We start from the raw sequence: 15,664 nt of genomic DNA on the forward strand, positions 1-15,664 counted from the left end.
AATTAAATTTGACTTGAATTCACAGCTAGGGTTAAATTATGGTTAATAAGAGACTGCACTGTGGTGGGATTGTTCAAAACTATAGCTCAAATACCATGCAACATTTCTAATTATTAATAAGTGCATTAAAAAAGAAATGTTGAGGTGAATTTTTTTGCTGGCTCCTCAAAGCACATTCAGTCATAAACAATTATGTTCTCACAAAAAAGGTTGGGCTTCACAGATGATATCAATTTTCTACTAATGTGATGCCAGATGCCAGTAAACATGAAATTGTTTAACCATTGTTATCTAAAGTGAATGTGATTAATCATTTAGTTATTCCTTGGACAGTTAAGAAACCCAACACTGTGGTTTGCTTTTCCTGTAATAAAATCTTAGACAATGATGGGTGAAATTTTGATGGGAAATAATAAGTTTCATAGCATAGACCCCTTATTCTACAACAGAGACTTTGACAATGGGCCAACCATATTTCTAAGAATTCTATCTCTTGGAGACATGATCAAACATGGTAGATATAATTATGCTCCTCATAAAACATTTGTAAAGGAGGTAAAGATTAATACTGTAATAGTAATCATATAAATTACTCTGCACCATCCAGGGCAATTAAAATCAAATGTTTTCAGACTACATTTCTTAGAACTTATGAATGGATGTAAACACATGCATACATATATACTATGTTTTATCGCTTTCTGACACAGCAGACAATTTCAAAAATTTCAAAAAAGCTTAGATTGCATTCCTACTTAAGCATAAGCATTTTATTGTCATTGTGCACGCACAACGAAATTTACAGCAGCATTCCTCGATGCACACAATTTAAGACTCATACCCCATCCTCACTTTCCCCTTCCTCCACCCATCCCTACACAGCCCGAAACACATCAACATGAAGCTGCTTATTTTAGCCTTTGTGTATGAGTATGTGTTGAGTGTGATCAAGTCACTTCCGACCTATGGCGACCCTATGAATAAATGTCCTTCAAAACATCCTATTGTTAACCGCCTTGCTCAGGTCTTGCCGACTGGGGCATGTGTCTTCCTCTATAGAGTCAACCCATCTCACGCTGGGTCTTCCTCTTTTCCTTCTGCAACTTTTCCTAACATTATTGTCTTTTCCAGTTATTATTTTCTCCTCACAATGAGAATTTACTACATATGATTCACTGAGGAAGGTCCAAGCATAGTCCATTTGTACAGCTGAATGACAATTATTACTAAATAAATGCCACAGAAACATAATGGACCCAATCTACACATAGCATGGGTAAATTTCCCACATGTAGAGGATTCCCATAGAGAGCTTAACAGAACCGTGTTTTTCCTTTCTCCAGGTGACACATCAAGCTAGCAGAGGGTACTGGCAGTTTGTTTATACCAGGGGTCTGCAACCTGCGGCTCTCCAGATGTTCATGGACCACAAATCCCATCAGCCCCTGCCAGCATGGCCAATTGGCAGGGGCTGATGGGATTTGTAGTCCATGAACATCTGGAGAGCCGCAGGTTGCAGACCCCTGGTTTATACCTTCCCATCTTCCAGCATCTTACTTTGAGTAACACCCCAACATTTGCATATTTAGGGAGGGAGATGCACTGGAAGTAAATAGATCACGTCCTATATGGATCTGTAAATAATATATCAAAACCAATATCAATTTTTTTCTAACCAGTACATTGATTCCATCTAGTTGCACAAAACAGGTATTAAAAAGGATTTACATATTTGCCTTCATATTGTACCAGAAATAGTTCTCTTGTTTGTTCCTTGTTGAAAAAGGCATCCCATTATCTTTTGCAGAACTTAAAACAAGAGAACGCTACCAACTACAGTACAGTATAGTATAACAAAGCTTTCAAAAACAAAACAAACAGATGAGGAGGAAGGAAAATTCTCATTCTCAAGAAAAAACAGGTTGGCAGAGCAGCCCCTAAAGTCAACCTCTTTCTGGAGATTCTGCCCCCAACATAAAAAGACATCTCCAAGGTATGCTCACTCAAACAAAGGTGAATACTTCTGTATGGGTAATTCTTGAGCAATTATTTTATGTACTCTAGTCTTCTCACATGTTATCTGTACCGGATTACATCCTTGCAAAGAGAAACCAATGGAAGGTAAGTGAGAATATCTCTTTTTGGAGGAAAAGTAGTTACTCTTTCTATGATGGATAGAAACAACGTGGTATGAATCAGATTATGAATAAACAGATCAAGAGAAGTGTACTCATCTTTACACAGCACTTGCTACTTCCTACGTGTGTTAACTTCTCTCTGTGTGAACACAGAAGTTCAAGCACGCTAAGATTCATGCAAACAGAAGTATGTTTTTTGTATAGGTAGGGCCTGAAAATAGAACAGGAATTAAAGAATATTAAGAATTCACACACCAATGGTGGGGGAGAGTTTTACTGTGAAATCTAAAAGGGGGGACCAAAGCCTCATTGGAAGCAGCAGAAAGGTTACACCAGTGCCTGGGCCTGCCACTAGTGCCGTATAAATTGGCATGGACATCGGCGTAGAGGACTTACCTCAGCAGCTGGCTGCTGTGACACCCAAACCTGGAAGTTCAATTCAATGGTGGTGGGGCTATGCCATAATAGCTTTTTTATTTTTCCCCCTTTCTGCACCACCTGAAATCCCAGGGAAAATAGCACAGGAAAGTTGCTGTGGCACTGTGGCTGGCCACCTTTGGATTAGGCTGTAAGGTAAGGATATGGATTTCAGCTCTTCATCCTGTGCCTTACAAGACTAAATCTTGTTTTATTGTTTGGTCCCCTGGTTTCCCCACTCTTGCATCAGTTAGTCTCTGGGGAAAACATGGGAACAACTCAAGGTATCTGACAGACTGTAGACCATGCAAGGCTTCAGGGTAGTTACTGACAACTCGAGCTCCCTACACTACTTCCAGAATCGTGAAAGGCAACATACTGCTACTGAGAATCTAAAGCTTGTTTATATCGCTACTGGTCTATCCAAAAGTGATAGAGAAAGAACAGGATGCTACTATCCCCATGTATTTTCTCCTGCTTTTCTTTCTTGGCAGAGGAGAAAGACATTGGGAGAAATCTACAGAGGAAGCCCAAACAACCTTGCCCCACCACTTCAAAAGATAAGATTTGCACCTGTCCACTGGACCAAGGGCTGTGGCAATATGGGAATGAATAAACGGTCTAAGCACTCTGACTTTCTTTTGCCTTTTCTTTCCATTAATCTTCATTAAATTATCATTGTTAAAATCTTGATGCCCAACCACTTGGAAAGAGTGCCTACAAGTTGACAGCAAATAGCCAACAGGGAACCGCGTGATCTGTGCAGTCCGCATGGCTGTCCTCCTGAGGGTAAAGACAAGCCACCCTCTTCAGGGGACACTTCCCAGTTCCTCCCGGTAACCAGCACCATGCGGCATTTGAAAGGAGAGAAAACTTCCTTCCGAGTGCAGGAGGAGGAAGAGAAGGAGGAGACAACTTGTCCCTAGGATAGGAGAGAGGGCACCAGACTCGGGCGCAGGTCTTGCAGCGCGCCGCAGTGTCAGCCACCAGAGTGGCATCTCCTCTTTCCTTTGGCCAAGAGCCCAAGGGGCCGGCCAGCCACCCAAAGTGGGGGAGGCTTGCTTTGCCCGAGGGGAAGCGCGGGCTTCCGGCGCCCGCTGAGCTCTGCGCTCCAGAGAGAAGCGCACCTGTTGGCGGCTGAGGCGCAGCTGCCTCCTCCTCGGAAGCCAGAGCCGCCCAAGGCGCTGGCCCGCCCGGTGCTCCTTCGCGCCCTCCCCCCACCTTTCCCCGCGGGTCAGCCGCCCTCCCGGGCCACCCAGGCAGCCGCTGCCTGCCTAGTGCTCATGCGCCTGGGGAGGGTTTAAAGCCCGGGAGCGCGGTCCCTCCGGCTCGCAGCTCTGGTCCAGGCAGGCATCCCAGCGGCCGGAGCTATCTCGGGCATCCTCTTCAGAGCAACAAAAGCTCCCTTCCTAGCCTGGCTCGGGGCGTCGACTTCGCAAAGAGCGAGCAGGACCGAAACATCGGTTGGCCCTCGACCCTCGCCAAGGCACCCGAGGCAACCTCACCCCAGCCACCTAACCGAAGGTATCCCCCGGCGCCCCCGCCCCCCCCCCCCGGGTCTTCTCCAGCGTGGTGGAGTGGGGAGCGGGAGCCTATCTCCTTGCTGAATCCGCTGGTAATTAATGGGCAGTCGTCTGTGTTTCCTAGGTACAGCCATGGGTCCGAATCCTGCTCTGCTCCTCCTAGGTGCGTATGGGACTCCTGCACAATTGCAGAGGGGTTGCGTTCCCCGCGCGCGCATATGATGCCCTGGGGAAGGACGGTGGGCTTCTGGATGCAACCACTCTGCCTTTTGGGTGCTGCTCAGTGCCCAGCTTGCTTTCTCCCGGCTACCTTTGACACACACACCCCTTCTCTGATTTCAGGTGTTTTCTGTCTGGCCGGTCCCGCCAAGGGCGAGAGCTCAGGTGAGGGGTTTTTTTTGGTTAATAATTACTTTTTTTTGTTTTATCCATTAATCAGACATATGCTTCTAATAGCTGAGAGGAGAAAGGCAGCAGAATCTTACACCTCCCTTCAGATATCTTATCTTTTTGCCTGGGAAAGTACATGTATGCTGGAAGAGATGTTCTGTTGTAAGGTATTTTCTTTGCTCCATTATGGGCTATTTCTAGAATATCTTTTGCATATGTTTTGTGGCCTTTTACACTCTCCCTCCGCCCCCAAACCCTGCTTTAAATGCTCATGGTGGAAAGGGAGTCTAAAAATGTACTTGTATACCACCAGCATCTGAAAATAAATTATGTATTGTGGTTCTCATGTCAAGTGTATCACTTGGTGCTAGAGGTTCCCCTTCTCACACTAAAGTTTATTCTTGCAGTTAACAGTAAGGTTTGAAAATTTGTTATTTGTCTGTGCCATTGTTTTTGCGTGGAAGGTGCCTTTTGTTTAGAAGCATCAGTAACACTGAGTAGTAAGGGTGGTGTAAACATTGCAATCCAAGTGAAATCTCAATGGATATCAAAATTCATCAGGTAAGTGACTGTACTCAGGTTTTACCAAGCAATCATCTGTGTGTCTGTGTGGCTTTTAGAAAGCTAAAAATCAATATTAACATTTTTTTTACACAAATGCATGGTTTTATGGGCAGTTATGCCACACATTGTAGCAGATAGAAACCATCTTAAAGTTCAGTGTAGACTAGCCGGGGGGTTGGGGGCAGAGAACATTAGCTATATTCCTGAAACCCAATCCAAATAGTGGTTTTAGGCATGCCTAAGTGGGCACAAACCCACTTTGGACTTTCTCCCTCTCTTTTGGAATACAGCAGGTGCTCTTATTGCACAACTCTCTGCCTTTGATATTTTTCCAAGTTACAGAACTGTCCTAAGTTTCATAGCATCTTGTTTTTTCTGTGATGTGCCACAGCTAATTTGAGAAACAAGCTTCTTTATCAAGCCACATGCAATTCAAAAGATTTATGATTAGATTTTGTTGTTCATTTTAAAACTGATCCAGAGGGTCCAAATTCAGTTGGAGCACTAGCAAGAGAGTAAGTTTTAATCTTTTCTCCCAGTGCTCTTTCCTCCATCTAAATCATTCCTTAAGTTTATATTCACTTTCTTACTGGTGCCATCTCTCACAAAGGATTTGAAGAGAGGATGTCCAATATGGCCATTTAGCAATATTCTACATCAGCTTGTGCTAGCCTAAGTTAACACTTGGAGGCTAGGTGAACTGTGGGTTTTGGTTTTGCTCTTGGTATCCATTAGTGTTTTTTGGGGGTGGGGGGGACATTAACATATTTTCAATACTCAGTCTAAATAACAGATAGTGAGAAACAGCCAACAGCATAAACTGAATAGACCTGAAATTTGCACAGCCTGTTTAGTATTAACATTTTATGACTGCAAGAAAAAACACAAAAAACTATACATATTTCACCACTGTTATGGAATCAATGCAGAAATTATTGGAGCAAGTACCTGATAGGAGCAAGGATATGAGCAACATAATGTTGTTACCGAAGGGAATTTTATAGTTATGGACAGGAGCACCCAAGAAACCACAGACCTTCTCTAAAGAGCACTAGATGGCCAGAAAAAGCCAAAATGAATTGATCCATCAACATAAAGAGATCAAATTACCTTTTGAAAAGGGATCATGTTCCCAGTGAAGAATCTTTAAATATCATTCAACGGAAGAGAACTTGAAAAGAGCCATATTTGTGCCTAATCTCCATCAGAACGGGAAGATGAATGCAGGACTCATTCCAAAACGGTGAGTGAGATCTTTAGTATGTGTACAAGTGTTGTGTTTACAATATAAGGATCTAAAAACTCATCAGAAGTTGGAATTGGCAGCACTTAGAGAACCTATATAACTTTGCCACAAAGAAGTCTTGTGCTCTGGAAAGCAGCAAGACAAACTAGTAAAAATGATTTCTTTTCCACCTTCAGTGCAGTGACAGCTAGAAGAAGGGTAGTAACTCCAGAAGAGGAGTCAAAGTTTTCTACTTTTTTAGCTGACTCAAGTTGTCACAGTTCCATGAAAGACATATCGTCCTGTACAATCCTAAACAGTTATACCTTTCTAAATCTATTTAGGATTTTACTGTTGCGTGTATTTAAAACCTTCAGCTTATGTAAGTTATAACAAAATTCAGTAACATCTCTCTACCCATAAAAGTAGTACTTGTCTTCAAACCATAATGCAGTTTTAGCAGAGTGCAAATTTGAGCTGTTTTTATATTTCCCACAATACAGTATAATGTATAGTTTGGGAGCACTGGACTTCTATATAAAAATAACAATAAATACTGGACAGGGGTAATGCTGGTTTTTTAAGTTGCTTATTTTTATGCTATTTAATGTTTTGTCACATTTTATGAGGCAGCCCAAGCATGTTATATATATGTATTTACAAATATAGCCTTCTTACAAATTTATAATCAGTCAGCTTTGTGAATTACTGTGTGCATTATGCATGAACTGAGCACCAACTCAACAGTTATTTACAATATAAGGGAACAGCGACCACAATGCTGTCAGATTCAGTATCTCAGCATGCGAACAAGTGGCAACTACTAATGTAGTTACATTCGCCTTCAGAAAGGGAAATTTCTCAAAGATGAGGGGGATAGTGCGCAGGAAGCTGAAAGGGAAAATCAAGAGAGTCAAAACTGTCCAGGATGCTTGGAGGTTATTTAAAAACACAGTAATAAAAGCTCAGCTGGAATGTGTTCCCTGGGTTCCAGAAAAGGCAGCACCCAGTCCAAAAGAAAGCCACCCACGGTTAACAAGAGGTTGAGGAAATTATCAGAAAAAAAGAAAATGTCTTTTTTAGAAAATGGAAGTCCAGTTTGGCTACGATGAAGAATATGAGAGGGCACACAAATGGTGGCAAAAGAGAAGCAAGTTATGGCTGTAAAGGGAGGCAAAAGAGTTGATTATAGAGAGCGCGCATGGCTGCAGAACATCAAGACCAGCAACAAACAGTTCTTCAAATTACATCAAAAGCAGGAAGCCAGCAAGGGAAGCGTGAGGCCCGTTAGATGACAAAGGAACAAAGGGTGTGTGCTAAAAGATGGCAGGGAGATTGCAGAGAAGCTGAATTTATTGCCTGCATCTGTCTTCACCCAAGAGGAGGTGAGGTGGTGCACCTGAACCAAGCTTCTTAGGAGGCGAATCCGCGGTAACTAGCGAAGAGATAGTGGTAGACAAGGTTGATCCGTTCTGGCAGTGAGTGATAGAAGCTACAAATGTTACCCAAATCCCTGGACGAGATTGCATTGCACCCAAGAGGTTGCTTAAAGAAGGCTCAGGGAAACTGAAGGTGCGGATTTTTACTCACTTTTAATATGCAACTTATCCCTGAAATCAGGCTCCATCCCTGAGAAGACTGGAAGATGGCCAATGTCACACCAATCTTTGCAAGAAAAGATCTAGAAGGGGGACCGAGGAAATTACAGGCCAGTCAGTTTGACATCCTGTTCCTGGTAAATTAGTAAGAATCACTATCATTTACAGATAAAATTATAAAACATGTTTTGAAAACGCAAGACCTGCTGAGGAAAAGGAGTCAGCATGGCTTTTTGCAGAGAGCAAATCCTGTCTTACAAACTTACTAGAGTTGCTTTGAGAGGTGTAAACGCAGGCATGTGGACGAGGGGTGAACCCGGTGGACATTGTCTACTTGGATTTCCCAAAGGCTTTGACAGAGTTCCTGCACAGAGACTGTTGAGAAAGAAACTCAGCAATGAAGGAATAAGAGGGAAGTCCTCCTATGGCAGTTACAAAAACTGGTTGAGAAACAGGAAGAGCAAAATTAGTGGGTGGATAAATGGGAGGGGATTTCTACCACAATGGAGGAGATGTCGGGAGTGAATTTTGTCCCCCCAAGGATCCCGTTTTGGGACCAGTGCTCTTTAAACTATTCATAAATGACCTGGAAGTAGGGGTGGGTAGCGTGGTGGCCAAGTTTGCAGATGATACCAAATTATGTAGGGTGGTGAGAACCACAAAGGATTGCGAAGAGCTCCAAGCGGACCTTGATAAATTAGGTGTAGGTATGGAGGCTCCAGAAATGGCAAAATGCAGTTCAATGTAATAAAATGTAAAGTGATGCACACAGGGGCAAAAAATCCAAACTTCACATACCGCGCTACAGGGAGTCAGAGTGCTATCAGTCACAGAACCAGGAAAGGGATTTAGGCATCTTAGTTGATAGTTCCATGAGAATGTCAAGCTCAATGCATGCTTGGCAGCGGTGAAAAAAGGCAGAAAGCTCTATGCTGGGGATCATTAGAAAAAGGAATTGATAATAAAGGCACTGCAAGAAGATTGTCATGCCCTTATATAAAGCAGTGGTGCGAGGCCGGGCGCATGGAGTACTATGTGTCCAGTTCTGGTCAGCCGCATCTCCAAAAAAAGGATATTGAGGGAGATAGAAAAAGTGCCAGAAGAAGGGCAACAAGGATGATTGAGGGACTGGAGCACCTTCCCTATGAGGGAGAGGAGCTGCAGTGTTTGGGACTCTTTAGTTTGGAGAGGAGGCGGCTGAGGGGGGGATATGATTGAAGTCTACAAAATTATGCATGGGGTAGAAAATGTTGACAGAGAGAAATTTTTCTCTCTTTCTCACAATACTAGAACCAGGGGGCATTCATTGAAAATGCTGGGGGGAAGAATTAGGACTAATAAAAGGAAACACTTCTTCACGCAACGTGTGATTGGTGTTTGGAATATTCTGCCACAGGAGGTGGTGATGGCCACTAACCTGGATAGCTTTAAAAGGGGCTTGGACAGATTTATGGAGGAGAAGTCGATTTATGGCTACCAATCTTGATCCTCTTTGATCTGAGATTGCAAATGCCTTAACAGACCAGGTAATCGGGAGCAACAGCCGCAGAAGGCCATTGCGTTCACATCCTACATGTGAGCTCCCAAAGGCACCTGGTGGGCCACTGCGAGTAGCAGAGAGCTGGACTAGATGGACTTTGGTCTGATCCAGCTGGCTTGTTCTTATGTTCTTATTTGGGCAGTGCCGATTATATGCTTACCACTGTGAATGAGTTTTCCAGTGCATTTCTGGAACCATGCACATAGTTCCTGGAGCTGGCTACAGATATTCTTTCCCATAAATGACATTTTCTTTGGGCTTATACCATTCTTACTTGATCAAGGAATTAATATATAAATATCTTTCAAATGAAGTTTCATGTTTACTTGTAGTTTTTTATTTTCTTCTTTTATAGGTTCAGAACAGTTGATGTCATTCTACATTCCTTAAATAATTTCTTTTACATGAATAAAATAGGAATAAATAGTTTTCATAAAAGTACCATATTTAAAAGTGGTGTGTTTCTGTGCTATGTGAATAATGCAGCACGCTTTCACACGAGTCTTATTTATGCATCCCTTTACAGAATGCAGAAGAATACATGAGAGCATGTAACTTCTATGAGTGCACATGGAGTCTTGGAAGCAGCGCAGGGTCATGCCGACACATGTGCTTACTGTGCCAGCGTAAGGGGCAGATACACTGGCAGAGGGGCTATTGTGATAACAGCAGGACGTTGCCCAACTGTGCAACACCAGAATCCAAAACCTGCTGGGCACGCTGTCGCCTGCTTGTTCCAAGGACTTTAGATGGCCTTCAGTGCAGTTTCAGCTCAGGAATGCCCCCTTTTTGTGACGCAGCCTTACACCACCAAAAAAGGATGACATTTCCAGCGATGGACTTCCCCTGCAGAGAAGAGGTCTTTCTCCCCCAGATAGCCCAGGCTAGTTTATCTCATCAGATCTCAAAAGCTAAGCAGTACCTTAGCTAAGTACCGTAGCAGGTACTTAGATGGGAGACCTCTAAGGATTACCAGAGTGGTGAGGAGACAGGTAATGGCAAACCACCTCTGAATGCCTCTTGCACAGAAGGGGGTCACAATAAGTCAGATATGACTTGACAGCAAAAAACTTGATTACAAAAAAAATGTTTTGACAGAATTTTAAGTACCAAAGGATAATGTAAAGGACTTACAGTCCAATCTAGTAGCCCCAAGCAGCTGGAGATGGTGCCACTACCTGCTGTCTCTAGGGGGCATTTGGGTAGCACAGGGAGAAAAAGCAAAAAACCTTCCCAGCCACCCAAAACCCCTCCATGGGGCTAAATAGACTGATGCCAAAAGTGGCATAAATCCAGGGGCAAACCACGGAACCTGTGGTGCAAAACAACAGGTGGGAGCTGACTATGCTTCACCCCCAGAAACACCACAGACCACCCCCTCTCTGTGGTGGCATCTGAGCAGATGCCAATGCAGTTCAGAACACCAGTATCCACTCTGGGTCAGGCACTGTGGCAATCCACAGCACCCACCCACCTCCCAGTTTGCCCACCCACTGGCACCTTTGCCAGATTGAACTATTTGCCGCCTTTCCTTTTAATGGGGCTGTTAAGTTCTTTATCATTAAGAATATTGGATTGAGTCTGTACTACCCGTTTCATGAGGGGAAGGGCACTTCTACTATTGTCAAGAGAATTTGTTCTGATTTCCCCTCACCAGTGCAAACATCCATGCTGCAACCCATACCATTCTTCAGTAGAGGAGGGGAGGTGTTCCCCCAAAGCTTCCATTACCCCTTTTACGTACACACCCAGCTTTCAGTGACACCTATAGCATAGACCAAATTTTTAATCACTTCTGTTCTGTAAAGTGTGCATTTCATGTTGATAGCAAAAATTTTATCCCCCTAAAAATACTCTCAAGCCCTGGCCTGGATAGCCCAGACTAGCCAAGGGGTACCACAGCTGTTAATGCAGAGGCAAACCACCTCTTTTATTATCTTGCCTTGAAAACCCTACTGGGTTCCCATAAGTTATCTGAGACTTGACAATACCACACACACAAAAGTAGTCTTTGCCATTTCCTCACTCCCAACTAATATTTAAAGAGTAGTTAAAAAGTGGTTCTCTTGTTAAGGATCTCCTGAATTGTTGCAGCAGGAAGGGTGAAGATATGAGAGATCCATTCATCCAACTAGAACCTGCCCAGTAGTAGTAGTAGTAGTATGTTAGTGTTTTAGGCTAAAGGAAATAATGCTGAATTTCCTTTAGTTATTTCTGAAGTGTAATCCCTATTATTTGGGGTTTCAGATTGGTTTAATTAACAATACCAATTATGTCTTCCCCTACAAGAAGAAGTATTTTTAAAAATGAAAATATAGTTAAGGTTACTAACAATTTATTTAGCTGACCTTTATGGTGCCATATTTCTGTAATGTACCATATTATGGTTTTTAGTTTAACATTTCCCATCAAAGCTTACATTTCTTATCTAAACATTGTGGTAAGAAGAATACTTATTCAATAGCTATTGAATCACTAACATAGCACTGCAGTATTAACATTAGATTAAAAGCCAAAAGAGAATTATTAAACCAAACAAATGTAGGATAAGGATATGATAATTTACAAACTAGTTCTGTGCCACCACATATCCCTATATATCAAAAATATGTTCAGTAATTGAAAATAACTATGGTATCATGACTATGAGGAGCTAGGTTAAAATCCCTACTCAGCTATGGAGCTCACTGGCTGCTCTTGGGCCAATTACATAACTTTCTCCAAGCTGAACCTCCTTCACAGGGTTGTTATGGAGACAAAGGAAAGGAAAACCACGTATCCTGACTGAGATTCTGTGGAGGAAGAGTAGGATAAACACTGTAATAGACAGAACATATGTTCTGGTTACACCAATTAGCAGTGACCCTGTGCTGATGTCAAAACTTGATACATTAGTACATGTGTTCCACTCATATAACAAATACAGTTTCTATATCTGAAGCTACCAAGGTTTCTGTTGTATAGTTTTCTTCAGTTATACACAAAGGATCTATACAATTCACTGCAAGTAAAGTCATCATGAATTCCCATGAGTCAGTGGAAATCAGTGGCTCCACTGCAACTGCAAACACGACAGCTTTTTTTAATTAAAAAAGGACATGGAACCCTGTCACAAACTTTGAGAATCCAGCAGCAAAGACCCACGAATTTAAAAATGATCATTATAGCCAGTGTGGTGTTGTAGTTAGAGTATCAGAGTATCTGGGAGACTCAGGTTCAAATCCCCACATTGCCATGGAAGTATGCTTGGTAACCTTGGGCAAGCCACACACACTCAGCTTAATCTATCTCACATGGTTGTTGAAGAACAGAGGATTAGAGAATGGCGTATGCCATTTTGGGCCTCCACTGGGGAGAAAGTTGGGGTATAGGTTAAATAAAGAAATAAATATACCAGTACAAAACCTCACTGGTTTCTGATATGACATTACTGTACAAATGGGTAAGATCATCAGTTACCTGTACCAGAACATTATCTGTTGAGGCTCGCAATTTTTGGAAGACGTGGAGAAGGTCAGGAAGTCTCCTTCACATCTGTCACGCTGCAGAATGTGTAGTATGGAATTGTTCAGGAAAGCATTTTTATAATAAGAATATATTTATAGAAAAGTTGAATTGTTCAGGAGGATACTTTTACAAAGGGTCAAGGGGCAAACTTTATGGCACTGCTTTATTATATACATCATTTTGTTCTAATTGTGTTGTTTTCTACTTTCTGTAATTGTATTTCTTATACTTAATGGCTCCTGCTTTACTACATTGTCTGCTAACTTTGTAATGTTGTTTTATTACACTGTTTATTATATGCCTTGAGAGTCAGCATTGTGTAGTAGGTAAAAGCAGTGGACTCTAACCTGGAGAACTGGGTGTGATTCCCCACTGATCCACATGAAGCCTGCTGGGTGACCTTGGGTCAGTCACAGTTCTCTCAGAACTTTCTCAGCCTACACAGAGGTAGACAATAGCAAACCACTTCCAGATGTTTCTTGCCTTGAAAACCCTACAGGGTTGCCATAAATCACCTGTGAACTGAAGGCTCTTTCCACCCCCTACTGTATGCCTTATAGTGTTCCTATTCATTGTTTTAAAGTTAGTAATCTGCCCTGAATTTTGGTGAGAAAGGCAGCCTATAAAATAAATAAATAATAAGAATCAAAGAGAATGCCAGTGTTTTTCACTGCAGTGCCTAAAACTGTCAACAAGAATGTTACACTGCATTTTAAATGTTTCAGATACCGAATGCTTGCACAACACTAGTTTGAGATGTGCAAGTTTTCATAAATATGCTATCTATGTAGTCACATTATTCACCAGAAATCATACTGTTTGTAAGTTGAAAGAAGATATGCAATTGCCTGTGTTATACAAAAATGGAAGAAAGCTACCAGTGTAATTTTAAGAACAGTTTCCTTACTATAAGACTCACTGAATAAACCTAAGTAGGTTTTTGAGTAGAGCTGCTTAGGATTGCTCTCTAGTGCTCTTTTGTTTGAGTTGTGAACAAAATTTGATTTTTAAAGTAGTGAGTGCACACATGATGCAAAAATATTTAGAATAAGGCAGTTACATTTAAATTTAAATGTATGGAGTATTTTTTATTTATGCTTACTTTAGTGTATTAATAGCAATAGACGGAACTGCAAGTGTCTTACTGAGTTTTGTGTGAGACTTAAATTTCATGTTCTTTCTTTTCTTCTGTAGCTCCTATTCCAATTATGTGCCATACAAGAGGAGTAGATATCAAAAACGAGAAAGCACACCTCCTCTGCCCAGCAAACTGTCCTATATGGCAGTACAGTGTCATTGGAAATGTTGTGTATGCCTCCTTGTCTAGTGTCTGTGGAGCTGCTGTTCACAGGTAAGCCTGTTTATCAATAAATCAATGGAAATTAATGGTAAATTATCCAGATTGGAACTTGATTAAATAGCCCAGTCTGTTCCATTTGTGGCAGAGCTGAAATTCAGAAGCAATCGTGAATTAAGCACACTGAGCATGAATGCTCTGAGAACTTTTTAGTGAAGATATGATGCTCTGTTTAGGTAATGACCTGCTAAACATTATCCTTTCTTGCAGCTGGAACAGCCTTAGGGAGTGCCTCGTCCAATATTATACTTGGTGTTCACTGAATGCTATATTTCAAGTTCAATTTACCTTAAGTAGCATTATTTGGGCGATAACTCCACTAAAGAACAATAAGGATGTTTCAGAGATCAGTTTTTGGTCATGGATACATGTCATTTAATCTGCCTCAAAGGCAGTGGAAAATAGTGTTGGGCATGTGCATTGTGGACAATTTTTTTAAGCAAATTATAGTTGGCTGTCATAACCTTAATTAAGAATTCCTCCCAAGAATTTGCTTCACTATTGGAACTTATAAATTGGGTCCTCAAGGTTTGGGTGGTTTTACTCCGTACATAATTGACTACTCTTTGGAAATGGATTGACATCACAGTAGCAAGTCATAGTACAGAAAAGAGAATTTAAAAGCATACACATTCAGCATAAGTTAAACTGGTTAAAATAAGACGTAAAATCTCTTAAATTATTTAACCTATTTATTTACTTGTAAATTTCATTGTCTCATCTTTGTTTTTACAGATTATTGAATGTGAATGCTTTAATGTGTTCCTGCTATATACTGTTGTCACTGATGAAGACCAACTGGTCAAAAAGCATTAGATCAAAGCATGCATTATATGTTAATAGGTCTTACTTATATTAAATGTTAGTTTTGTAATGGACTGTGTTTATTGTGGTCACAGTGTCCTGAGCCAAGCCAATCTGCCAGTTTCCCCACCCACCACTACCTTGCTTGTTTCCTTGCAGTTTACTGGATTTAAAGAGTTCATTGCTGCAGTGATAGATCTTTGCTCTTAAATTTTTTAAAAAAGCCATGCTGATTGCTCTGTAATGTAATGGTGGAACTACTGCCCATCTGCTGTTTTCTAGTTTCCATTGCCTGCTGCTTTTTTGGGGGGTGGGGGGTGTTAACTATCTTTTCTTCTACAGTATTTTGCTGGCAGGATCTATCACTAGACCTTTAGCATTAAAAAAATTAAAGGCCCTTCATATCAATCTCAAATGAAGGAATCAGGGCTGGAAAAGGGGAGGGGAGTGAGAAAACCTAAAGAGAGATTAATGCATGGCCATCCCCTTCCTTGTCCCTGCAAAGACAGGGGGAAAGTCCCATTTTACTTGTTTTTGGCAACCTTGGGGATTCTCTGTTCTGTGACATAGTGAGTGCTTTCAGGAGTGGGGAAATGTGTCA

The 15,664-nt window shown here is 41.6% G+C and overlaps 1 protein-coding gene across 2 annotated transcripts in view; it reads left to right on the forward strand.

Moving 5' to 3' along the window:
- The first annotated feature begins 3,791 nt into the window (after nucleotides 1–3,791).
- COCH (cochlin) overlaps nucleotides 3,792–15,664 on the forward strand; it is a 45,686-nt gene continuing 33,813 nt past the window's right edge. Inside the window, exons 1-4 of one of the 2 annotated variants that reach the window (XM_048484723.1) lie at nucleotides 3,792–4,079; nucleotides 4,203–4,241; nucleotides 4,421–4,462; nucleotides 14,097–14,253. In XM_048484723.1, the coding sequence (XP_048340680.1) occupies nucleotides 4,211–4,241; nucleotides 4,421–4,462; nucleotides 14,097–14,253 (230 nt within the window). In that variant the 5' untranslated portion in view covers nucleotides 3,792–4,079; nucleotides 4,203–4,210. Of the gene's footprint in view, nucleotides 4,080–4,202; nucleotides 4,242–4,420; nucleotides 4,463–5,798; nucleotides 6,276–14,096; nucleotides 14,254–15,664 lie in introns of those variants that run through there. The other variant, XM_048484724.1, reaches the window with a different exon arrangement.

Source organism: Sphaerodactylus townsendi, linkage group LG02 (assembly GCF_021028975.2).
Source record: "Sphaerodactylus townsendi isolate TG3544 linkage group LG02, MPM_Stown_v2.3, whole genome shotgun sequence".
Classification (NCBI taxonomy): domain Eukaryota; kingdom Metazoa; phylum Chordata; class Lepidosauria; order Squamata; family Sphaerodactylidae; genus Sphaerodactylus; species Sphaerodactylus townsendi.